Raw genomic sequence first — 13,053 nt, forward strand, 5'->3', positions numbered from 1 at the left:
ACCTACTATCAAAACTAAGATTAGTCAATGTTCGGAACAGACAATGTAAGTGAATCAAATTTTATTTTATTCCTATTTTATTATTTAGAGGTTTAACAGATAAGCAATGACCCAAAGGGAAGATGCATAGTCATGGGTACATGGTAAGATAATGTCCACACAGCGAATATGCGAACAAATCCAATTACACCTTAATGTTCTTTGCTCCGTAAAGGGCCTAAATGAAGACTTCAAGGAGCCTTTTCAATTTTGGCAATCCAGAGAAAGTTGTAGGAGGGGTGGGAAAAAGCATCCAGCACCCATTGGCAGATCTTGATATGTTAATGGCAGTCATTAAACGACCAAGCTACAGGCTCTGGTAGGTTGGTACACAACCGATAGGGACATAAAAGCCTTTAGGGAATGATGGGAAAGCTTCACACTACCAGAATCCGATAAAATACCCAGTAATTTGCAATTACCAGGGGCATTTTAGATGGGGCTCTACGCTAGACGCTATGAGAAAGAATGGATTTCCTTAGTAGTTCTTTCATGTTTTGTTCTTTTGAAGTGCTAGTTCTTCTTACTTTACTGGATTAATCTGAATCTAAGATAAGCAAAACTCCACTCAACTTCCATGGCAGCAAGCACTTGTAAATACCAAAAGAAGACCCTACTGTACACTTCCACATGCTTAGCTCCATGAGCTTTAAACAAAGGGGAATTTTAAATAAACAAAATACTGTATCTTTTCTCTGGCCTCTGGTTGTAGTCCAGAAGCTTAACAAAACTTGTCCTACACATTTACTTATGCACATGCTTTCTCTATCTCCTTGTGGGCACCACAGAGACCTATTTTGGAACAAATTGAGCATGTCACCCCTGGTCCTTAGATAAATGCTTACATTCTTCACCAGCTTTGAGTTTGCTTTGGCCTGATTCACAAAGTAGCAACCCCTTGTTGAAATGTTTAGCCACATCCCTTGGCCTTCAGTGAAATTTTGCAGAAAAAAAATTTAAAAAGTTAAATATAAGTTAAAGCTTTTGCTTCTTCACAAAGATCAGCCTTTGGAATTGTGGATATGGGAAAGAGGGTACAAAATTCCAATTATGATTTAAAACTTTTAACTTAAAAACTGCTTTTACTGAAGGGGCAAGAAGCCAGGAAAACTGGGATTTTTTTTCCCACTTTTATCAAAGACACCAGTCATTCATTTTATCTCTTAGTACATGAAGCTTCCTTGGACTGTATTCATGTTTTTTCTCCTTTGACATTCTTGTGTGTGCATTTAAAGGCCTTTATCACCAAACTGTGGAGCATATGTCATCCTACTCTCCAACCAAACCCACCTCCCACTGGAGCAGACCACCTACGATAAGCAGCTTTCAAACCAAGAACTGTGGTGTGGATTGTCTGGCTCATGAATTTCTAACCTCCAGAGGAAACATGACGTGAGTCTCAGTCATCCCCCCACACAAGCACACAGCACCCTAAAGTTTCACAGACTCCATGTTTTCACTCTGATAAGTTTATCAAAGTGGCTGATGGGACCAGACCAGGTTCTTCTTAACGTATGACTGATGATTTACAGTTGCCTTCAACTGGCCTTGAAATTGACCGACATTGTAGAAGCTGAATTCAAGTCAAATGGTACATTTTCAGAATTCAGAGGACAAAAGTTGGCTAGCAATGCAATTCTGTAAGCAAATTTGTAATAGGCACAGCACAGCTGATGTATTATTATTTAACCTAAAATTTTGTGGCATTCTTTGGAACAGGCTGTTTTAAGATTAGCAATCAAGATTTTAGAAAATGGGCAATGTTGACCTGAGATGGACTTGCAACCTGTCCATGGTGTACACTGCCTTTTGCCTTTAGATCTATTGAAAAAGGCACCAGCCACCCCCCTGACCATGATAGACAAGTATTAGAAGATGGATGGATGAGTAACAAATGTTGTCCTTTCACGGACTGGCATTCTGTTCAAAATGTACGCTGCCTTTTACCCATAGACTATTGGAGATAGGAAACACCCCCTTGTGACCCTGACAGACAAGCAGTTGATGAATGGATGGATGGTAACAAATATCACCGTAAACCTGGTGTAAACTTATGATGGTCTGCGGCTTTGTTGCCTGTGAGAGAAACTGGAAAAAGCCTGTAGGTCTGGAGTCCTACCAGCTGCAAACTTGCCAGCAAGTTCTTAAGTACTCCTTTTGCCAAACCAATTTTTAACAATCACTGCAATAATAATGTCACCTCTAAGGGAGGAGAGGCTGCAGAGGCTACCAGGGCCCTAAATACCATTGAGGACAGAGTTCCTCTGTATTTTATTAGTATTTTTTATTGTTTAAGTTGTGATATATAACCAAAAATAATTTCAACCGAAACTGCCTATAGGACGATGATCTTGGTCTCCCAAAAAATAAAACTTTGAGGTGTTTTATATTTGAAGAGACAAAAGTAGCATGACTGTTTAATAAAACAGTAGCTCCAGGGTTTGGGCAATGTGATGCGCGCCATCATCAGCACCAACCATCGCTATGGTAACTACGATGCACTAGCTACTGACACCGTTAGTGAGTCTGGTAGTCACTGGAAGAGGAGCACATTGAGCTAAAAAGTGGAGAGTAGTTAAAGGTATAGAGTATGATAAGAAAAAAATGCATTTTCATGATGAAATATTTACATTTCAGGCCATCAAGCTACTCAGATGGCAAGGGAAATTCAACCAAAACTTATTTAAGTCTGTAAGTACCAGTCGTCAGTCAATTTCCACCGGATGAATCAACATTCATTATGAAAGTCATATGTTAGTAACGTCTTGAACCTGAAATGAAAACATTTATTCACCAAATAGGAGGAGCTTCAGCTGCATGAGCTGAAACCCCACCGATGTGAAAAAACTCAGCAAATAGACTGAATGGTTATTGCTTCTTTAGTGCATTTAAAACAATAATGTAATTGTAAAAAAAAAAAAACTGTAAAAATGAAATAAATAAAGATGATATGTGCTGTTTTTTCAGAGATATTAAAGATTATGTTTAAGGCCACACAGAGGTCAACTATCCCCCAATTAAGCTTTGAATTTAATCAAAATTGTCTAGCCTACTTTTTCAGTGCTACCTAATTTGTGCAGGTAAAAAACTATCATTTGTGTGGATTTTGGTTTTAAGATAAAATAATTTTTAATTACAGCAGATGATCACCTTCCCAGCAGATGTTAGTGCTGCGCTGTTTCCTGATATAAAGCAATTGCATATGTCATTCCTGTGCTGGTACACAATATAACAGTGGGCATGTTTATCTTATTTAGTGACTGGTTTATAGAGTCCAAGACTTACCAGGTTAGGAGGTTTGGCTCTCAACAAGTGACATCAATCTCAAGGTTTTCAATAAGAAACTTTCTTGCTTTGAGGTTTATTTGTGCCCGTTATATTGTCCCTTTCCTCAGCCCCATCTCTTTATGTCTTGACCAGGGACCAAGATGGAAGATTCATACTTTTTTTTACATGTTTCTCTGCTCAAGCCTTTGTTTTCTAGTCCCTTTAGCCCTCCTTCTAGACCCCTTTTGACCTTACTGGATATCGATAGACACATGCTATTTTTGGTCAGGAAAATAATTTGCCCTTCATCGACAGCACAGTGACCTTCAGTATCTCATTGGCCGGGTGAGTTACGGTCCCAAGGATCGCTCTTGGGTAAAAAGTTGTAAAAATGGGTCAGGGTTGGCATTAACAACTCCTCTTATTCAAACGCCTATCCAACTTCATGAAAATATAGGTCAATAATTGCCTTTTGACAGGAAGCTTTGGCAGGGCCCTCATAATTTTGTCTTTTTGCTATTTCATTCCTTTGTAGACCCATTTTTACAATTTTTTACCCAAGATAACCAACTTTTTATGGTTCTGTGTACAGCTGTAGGATTTTGAACGTGCCACTATATCCTCCATTTCAGCTTGAATGGAATATTGTAGGGCCCTTGGTTCTAATCCTTAAAGTACTGCACTTTTCAGATGTTTCTCAGCTTCAACACACATGATTCAAATAATCACTTCATTAGCAGGACTCTGGAAAAAATGACTGCATGAACAGGTAATACAGCCATTTGATTTGGATGTGGAAGCACCTGAATCAAAACGTGCAGGACATTGGACCTTTATGAGCAAACTGGACATACCCTGATATCTTGGGTCTCCTAGTGGAAGGTCTTAGAATGAAGTGTAAGGGAACACTCTCGCAATAACATTTTAAGTAACACTTCCTAAAGTAAATAACTCTTAAACAGGAGTCAAACTTTAACATAATTCCATCTAAGTTTAGCTAAGAAATAGTATAGTATATCAGTGTTAGACTCAATGTCTAGAACTCCTCACTGGAGTCAAAAAAAATAGAAAAGATCCCTGAAAAAAGTTTTTATACATACGGCAACTTGGTATCACGCCAAGATTGTGTCTACTATCTTAGGGTGTGTCTTTATTTGGTATCCAGCCCTACTTTGTAAAAGTGCCTGTTGTTCTTGAATGCCCTAACCCTATCTAAAAACTGGTATCTGGTGTAAGCAATGAGAGTATGGCTACTCAAGCTTTAACAACATAGGTGTTGTTAAAAAAAGAAAATATTAACAAAGTTGTCCAAAATTTCATAATGTGTACATGCAAAGTGGAAATAAATACCTGTCATGTTGTAAAAAGGGAGGACCTGAGTGTAGAACTGAGTAAAAGCTAAGTCAGTCTTAACTAAAAAAGCTTAAGAGGGGACACTGGGGAAACAGTTCAAGGCACAAACTGGCGGAGAAAACTGGTGACGACAAAAGACACATTAACAGAGACAATAGAACATGAGGAAAAGCATAAGAGAATAAGGAAATCAAACAGAAGAAACCAGCTAGGACATAGACAACCAGAGGGCAATATATACCAAGGGAGAGTGCAGAGAAGGCATGGCAAACAGGTGAATGTAATCAGGAGGAGATGAGGAACAGCTGAGACCGATGGAGCGGAGGAGCTGAGGGAAAGGATCAAATGAGAAGGAGCAGACGGAGAGAAACGCAAGGAAAAACCTAGCTGAATAGTAATACAGGAATTGATCTTATCACTTAAGTAAATCAAGAGGTAAAGCATGAATAATAAACTATGAAAATCTAGGAAAATTAACTTACAACAATTAATTACCTAATGACAGCAGGGAAAATATCTAAAAATCCAAACCCTGACCATCCAGAGATCATGAGAAATGTTTCTTATATTTAGATTTAAAAAAGAAAAAAACTGTGTTGAGTGGGAAGTGCTGAAACAGTCTCTTGTACTCATGTGTCATTAGAAGACCAACGGTACAAACCAAAAAAGGAAGATTTAACCTGAAGAAGAAATGTAGCATATGTAAAGATCTCTTTCACACTGTCAGTATTGTCAAGTCCATTTGTGTGATCCGATATAAATAGGGGATAATTCACCCTATTTATAAAATGAAAACAAACTGACATGTATTATTAAGCTTTTAAGGAAACAAGTTTTAAGTCTCAAATAACATCTGAGCTATATTGATGTAAAGTCACAGTTATTTAAAAATTTGAATGTTTTCCTTAATAGGATTACAACTCCGCTGCTAACTTCTATATCACGTTTCTATATCTATCATGGTTATCAAAAACGATATAATTTAGGGGGTAGGAGATATCACACGCAGTGTTTGGGAAAAAAAAAAAAAAAAAAAAAAAAACACAGACACAACAAAATGAACAAACTGTGGTCTAAAAGCAGCCTTTTCCCTAAGCAGAACTACAAATTTGTCCGACCCTTCTGTCTGCCATCCAAACAAAAAGAAAAACTCTGTAACTTCAAAATGAATAATTTTCTGCAAAACAAAAAAAGAGCCAGTACAGAGAGTGACCGCCGTGAGTATCCAATAGCTTTTTCATTTTAAATATCTTTTGGACTAATAAAAAGTGCAAAAAATAATTGGTAACTGTGTCAGGGAAGCATTTTCTTGTCAGCGACTAAAAAAATTACCCAGAGATCCTGGCATCAATTTTTATGTTAGTGGACACTTGAACACAGAGGGGTCAGTGACAGTGGACTCATTGATAGACAGTAAAAAGGTGTCTTTACCAGCAGAAATTAATGACAAAGTCAAAACATTAAATTAGTTTGAAAGGCCAGCTAATGGAAATAATGTTCTGCAAATAGAAATGCATAATTACAGTTATAAAGCCCTGCACAGATTTTTTTTCCCCATAGTATGTAAGTCGATATTGTTCAGTCCTAAAGAGGAAAGGAAATGCATGATATTCAGGGCCTTGCTTCATCAACCTGTGTCTTTTACCCATCTTATATCCACTAAAAAAAAAACACACAACTTAAAACAAACAAGTGCCAGGAGGCTATACTGTGTAAGTTGGCGCCTCCATGTGGCAGTTAGCAGTCATTGGCACAATAATCAACTGACAAATCAACCAAGATTGCATTTTGGGTTTGTATTTTCTATTTTTTTCCATCTTCATCTCACAGACCAATGTATCTGACAAACCAAATCTAACTCATAATCAGGTAAACCTATCAAAACACCTTATTGCAAGGATACAGACATTGTATAAAAAGGGAGCATTATGAATTAGTAATTGTGAAATTCTATAAACTAATGGGTTGTTTGGGAAAGTAAATGTTTAAAGTGACACACCTATAGCATGAAAGGACATGCTTTTCTGCTTGATTGCAGATTAAAAAGCCTATCAAAATATCTTGGGTACCAATTTTGTATTATCTCATCGATTGGTGTCCAGAAGAGGAGGATGAAAAGAAGACCTAATAAAAATAAAAGAAAATTATGGTGGCAACAAATTTTTATTAATTTCTATTCAAATTGCAAACTCAGTTTAAGGAATTAAAAGGAACTGAATTTTAAATAATAAATTACTTCTTCAGCTGCTAGCCTTTTTTAATTTTTTTTTTATTTACTGATTTATCAGGTGTAATATGAAACATTTTTTTAGGATTCTCCTTTTTCCTTTGACAATTATGCACAAAAGTAGAAAAAAAAATCACACTAAACACATTTAAAAAGGGTACAGGTAAATCTCTTTAAATGTGCCATTCTGACAATAAAACATAATTTATATTGATTCAGTGACATAAGATTGGTCCGGAATTAAAGAAATTAAAGAAATAATATGGTAAACCCTTGGAAAAACAACTCAATAGACCCTCATGTAAAAGTTGTTATTATTTACACAGTGGTACATTTGAGTAAAAGCTTTCTGTCTGTTATTTTTGGGGCAAAATTATGTCAAAATTGGTAAAAATTATTTCAATGTACACCTACATAACTGATCTTCCTTTAGAATATTATTTTGTTAAGTCTTATGCTACTCATTTTTCTCATGTAAAAATGAAAAAAGAAAAACATCTGACAAACTAAATGGAAAGTTCCTTACCATAAAGCATAAGAAAAATAAAATACAATTGTGGCTAGTGGTACTTAGATTAAAACTATGAAAGTCCAAGAAAAAATATTTATATACATGAAATCTTCTTACTTAATACCAGTACAAACAAGAATGCATGTTTGCAGTTTAATTTTGTGAGTTTATTAGGATTTATGGCTTTTCTGAACATACATTGTGGAAAAGCCACATATTTTACTCAGTCTGTGTGATTATTATCACTAGTGTCAGGCTTGGTTCAGGCAATGGGAGCAGCACATAGCACTGACACATTTGACAGGTAGACAGCCTCCCCTCTTCTCACACACATTCCTGCCTCCCAAAGGCCATTTCAACAGAAACCTTTCACTGCATTCATACATATCAATTGACTATGAATGCACACATACAAGAAAATGCAGACAAGGAAACAGTTTTCATGGTATTTTTTTTCCTGACAAAGCAAATAAAGCAAAATCCAAGATAGAAAAAAAGACCAAAAAAAAGGAGACAATGCACATGTGCAACCTCCATTGCATACGTGAGCAATCAATCAGTGTTCTTTCAAGATGTTGATCAATGTCCATACTCTTTCGGCTTAAGACTCTTTCTCTGAACCAACCCAGCTGCAGAATGTTGCAAAGATTGCTGGGTGATTACAATAGTGCTTCAGTCATCTCCTTCCAGCACCATTAACATTAATACTTTTTCGCTTTGCAGTCAAAGAGCACGATAACAAGAAAGAAGTCTGAAAGTGTGGCCACCTGGTGAGGACCACAACAGCTGTTTGTAGCTTCTGACCCAGGTCCAATTTACAGTGATCTGGTTAGACAAGTTTAATAAAGCATTCAGTCATACAATTTAACTCGGAGTTCAAGAGTCAAACTGTGATTCACTTTCCACAGAGAGTATTAGCCTTAAGTGCCTTTCTTAGATCTTTAGGCATAAATAGTAGACTGCCAAAAAGTTAAAAGGCCAGCTTGAGTAAGGGTGCAGTATCATCAGGATTCCCTTTAGCTTTCAGTTTCTCATCTTCTGAAAAATCATAAAACACATTTTGCCTCCTGAAATGAAGTATGTACATTGTGATGAGGCAGAAAGATCAATGTGAATGGCTGGGGTCTTTTTTGTAACCCAACTTGGGGTTCCGTCCTGTCGGATGTGTAGCTGGCCTCAATCAACCAGCCTTGGGCTCTGACTATTAACCCAGGCTGATTGCTGATAGCAGCAATGAGGGGGAGGGGTAGAATAGGAAGAGAGGGGGTCCCCTTTTGTGAGCAGTTTACCAGAATTTCCCCTGCTCCAATGGTCTTATCTGTGGCCATGTCTCTGTACTTTGATTGGTCAGCTGGTATCCATTAGGATGAAAGGTACTGGTGGCCTCATCACAGATCTATCAAGACTGAACACACACGTTATGGCCCACTATACAAACGGCACTTTGCATAACTTCCATTCAGTTTGCATTAATTTGTATGGCCTTACCCAGACCCTTACAACACCCACCTAGTGCTAAACCTAACATTTGAAGAAAGAAGAATATGGATCTCCATCAGCCTTGCTGTCCGCTCTGTTCTCAACAGGAAAAGTTTCATGAAACTAGGCAAAAGACAGCTATATCAGCAGGCCATAATAAGTTCTTGCAAAGCCAGCATCAGAACACAGTGTGATTCCCCAAAAGGCCTCAAAGGCCAGAAGAAACTAACAATACATAATAAATGGGAGAGCCATGTGTGGATGGAGGATCCTTCCATATGGATACATAAAAACTTAATCATCTAGCCCAGTCAGACACAACCACAGCTTTTTGTTTCTGAGGCTGCTAATAGTGGGAAAATGATAGTGGGGATACGATGTTTCTATGCACACAGAAAGCCTTTCTACAAGTATGAATATGGATTGTGATAACCACAATGTTTGAACATGAATAACACATCTATGCCAAAACCATACCACAAACGGTTGTGCATGTGTACCTCCCCACCCTTCCCCCGTAGCCAAAGGGAGAGGAAAAAAAGAAATGTAAATGGAAAAAATAAACAAATAAATGCATCATTATGCATTTGACATGGTCTGATTGACCAAGGATGTGAACAGAGTCCCCACTGTTCTGTGTTGTGATACATAAGAACAGTGTGTTCACATTTTCTTCTTTTTCTGCAAGTTTCAAAGACCATTCCTTCATTATTTTCAGACATATTGAGCCTCTTATTATTAGGATCAACCTGTGCGTTAAGCTACAGCAATGACATCATGCAACTATACAATAAACTGTGCTGACTGTCCAAATAACATCTGGAAAGAGTAGATGTATTCCTCATACTCTCTTAAGACTAAGCAGTTAACTAATTAAGGATACTTACAGCAGCTAAAGACTGTCTTTAAAGGTGCTATACTGCTCATGCCTGGACAATATGATGTATTTTTAGGTTAAGCCCAAAAATCTGTATTTTTTTTTTTCAAACTGCAGCTTTAAAAAAATCCTTATATACATATAAAAATTCAGAGGTATTTCAGAAAAAAAAAACATACGAGTTCTTTTGCCTTTAAGAATTCTTTACACAGAGCATTGTAGAGGGTTAATCTCCTTCACAGTTTTTTTACACTAAAACCACAAACAACATTATGTATTTTGGTTGGATTTTATAAAAAACAATCATCAGAAGTACCACAAAGTTGTGAAGCAGAAAGGGAAAATAACTTCAGAGTAATTGAGGAGTATGGCACAAGTTTATATAGCCTGAATTTTACACTTATGGACTGTGACTGATTGGCCTATTCTTTGCTAAATAGCTTAACCTCAGTGTGATTGGATGGAGAACAACAGTTAACATTGGTATTCAGAACTGCCACAAATTTTGAATCAGATTAAAATATGTACTTCTAGCTCACCTTAAGTGAATATGCTTTGATCTTAACCCTTTTATTGCAGTCCTGCCTATATATTCCTGGTGTTTGTGATACTGTAAGGTAAATCGTACCCGCTCAAAATTAAGAGCTTCTTACAGGTTTTCCTTCTATTCAATGGTTTGCTAAGGGGGTTTGTGTGGCAAACTCCTATTACCTCTAACCAGCACAGTCAGACATGTTTTTTTACCCCTACATAACCTGTAGGAAGCTTTAAATGCAACCACTTTTGGCATTCTCCTTGCCATCATTTCATTTAATCTATCTTTTAGTGCCCCTTGCACAAAAGTAACAAAATGTCACATTTGAAAATCACATTTGAAAACCATGTACCAAATGTAAAATTCCCATGTGATGAATAGTGACCTACAATACTACAATAGTACCTACAATACTTATTATTGTAAATATTTTACCTGAACATAAACATGTAAAAGACTTATTCCCTTGGTATTAGGTAGCAATTACAGACAATTTTTGACTAGGAAATGATTTGCATCAAAGTCTCCATTTTCTTATATCAATGGGTCAGTTGAACTGTTTGCGTTCAATAGAGTAAGGCTTCATCTTAACCTTAAAAGCTCTGGCCACATAAGGAACTGTTATAAGGCATCAGCAGAGCAGTGGAATGGGTTGGTAACTACAAATTAAATATTTTGTGAGCAGTATATTGCTATACCCCTTAATACATGGTGTCATTAAAAAGGTGAAGGGTTTTCTTAAGAAAAAAAATACTGATATCGATTTTGAAGCCAAATAAATTTGCTTTTGATTTCCAAACATGATTCCTTTTCATTTTATGATATAATCCAATTCCCTTTTAATTTTCTTATTTCTTTAATCTTTTTCTTAATTCCATTTAAATAATAAACTATTTAATGTCCAAAGCTCTATTTTATGTACAGTTTTGCAAGTACAGCATGAACACAATAATCCAGCTTGTATCACAAAGGCCCAGCATACACAGACTTGTAGCAATGTGTATGACCTTCGGAGAGCATTTTCATTAAACTCAGTAAGAGGGAGGGAGGAAGGAGAGAGGAAGCTCTAATTTAAGGACAGAGGAAACAACAAAGCTAAGTGAAGACCATTATGTGTGAGTAATTGGTCTATAGCGGAATGGCCAAGATGTACACCACAGGTAGCAACACACCCTGTCTGAATAGCTACCCTCATAAAAGTCATTAAGACATCACAAGCATGTGGTGTGTGTGTGACATCCAAGATCAAATAAATGAGATTTGCATTGTTGTACACCATCTACAAGATCTTCTACGCATCCATGTCAGAAAATCCTGAGACAATGGATGATGTCTTTGTGTTAAGTTCTGAATCCATACCTAAATAGCCGCACAGACAGAGACATCGAACAGCCAAACAATGACCATCTGCTTATACTGTAAATAACATTTAACCAAGTCATTTGAGAGAGTGTTCAAGCAGAAATGAATCATTAATGACAACAGATAGACCTAACATCGAATGTTAACTGTTTCATTACTGTTCAATATTTATGACTTCAAAGCATTGCTGCCCTTTTTACAAGTGTAGTGCATAGAGGTTGGTTAATTGGGCTGAATTGTTGAATATGTTTTGTTAAATCATTTTATTTCAAAATTTAGAGCAATTACTTTTTTTAATTTCATAATCCAATTTAACATTTTTTTTTGACAAATTACCCCTAACTAGTAGATATGTTTGTATACTGGCAGTTTAGGAGAAAACTAAAGCATTAGCTTAATTAATACCTAACCCTAATTTAATACCTTAGGTTTATCCTTTTCCTTGAAGGCTAATACCAATCATTAGATTAGTAAAACCTAAACCTAAGAAAAGTTGATTTAATATGACTTAACTAAATTCCCCAAAACGACCAATTTGTTTCAGGATTGACTTCAAGTGTGAACATACTGCACTGATTATAAATATGGTGGTGCCCCTACTGCTGCAGTACAGTCCTCTTGAATTATTGTGTATGATCTATATTGCATTACTTATCTCTTTAATAACCACAAAACCGTCTCTAGCTCAAGTGTATTACAGTGATTACTGTGTAATCATCCATTTATGTCGGTCAGAATTGGTTACGTTTATTTCCAAGAACAAAACAGCAGCTTGCACTGTACGTCTCCAATCAAGTGATGACAAAAGACCCAATTAGTAGAATGCATTTCAATCTACTCTGATGTAGATTTAAAACAAGGTCCAACAATTGTTAGACTTCTTAATCATAATAAAAATACTTTGAGGATGAATAATGAAAGTATTACAAAACTGGCTGAACTCTTTACCTTCTTCTGTAGGATATTCACTTTTCTCTCCTTGACATCCAGCATGTCCTTCATATCTCTGATTTCTCCCGTCAGTGTGCTCTTTTCATCACTTAAGTCCTGCAGTTGCTTTGACTTTTTAGTCAGGATCTGTTCCTTCTCCTCGAGGCGCACTCGCAGAGCATCCACCTATTATAAATCGAGAGAAGAAAATGTAAGAATAATCATCAAAATAGGATTTACAACAAATGGTACAGGAAAGGAAAACAGATTAACAAGATTTAAAAAAAACTTTTTATTACACATTTTCTCTCATCACACTTAAGTGGTCAATTCTAGAAACCACATCTTTCAGCACACTTAATTGTTGATATTTGGAAGTAGTAAAAGTCTTGTAATATTTACAGTATAAAACATTGCAGAGTGATGGTGTAAAAATATGTGTTAAGGAAGGGGAATTTGAAGTCATTTCTATC

At 36.5% G+C, this 13,053-nt stretch overlaps 1 protein-coding gene across 1 annotated transcript in view; it reads right to left on the reverse strand.

Moving 5' to 3' along the window:
- Positions 1 to 13,053, reverse strand: part of LOC119784299 (ERC protein 2-like) — a 226,543-nt gene that overhangs the window by 161,141 nt on the left and 52,349 nt on the right. Inside the window, exon 9 of the mRNA XM_038286276.1 lies at positions 12,599 to 12,766. Coding sequence (XP_038142204.1) covers positions 12,599 to 12,766 — 168 coding nt within the window. The remainder of the gene's footprint in view (positions 1 to 12,598; positions 12,767 to 13,053) is intronic.

The sequence above is a fragment of the Cyprinodon tularosa genome, unplaced genomic scaffold (genome assembly GCF_016077235.1).
Source record: "Cyprinodon tularosa strain WSP-4 unplaced genomic scaffold, ASM1607723v1 ctg223, whole genome shotgun sequence".
In the NCBI taxonomy this organism is placed as follows: Eukaryota; Metazoa; Chordata; class Actinopteri; order Cyprinodontiformes; family Cyprinodontidae; genus Cyprinodon; species Cyprinodon tularosa.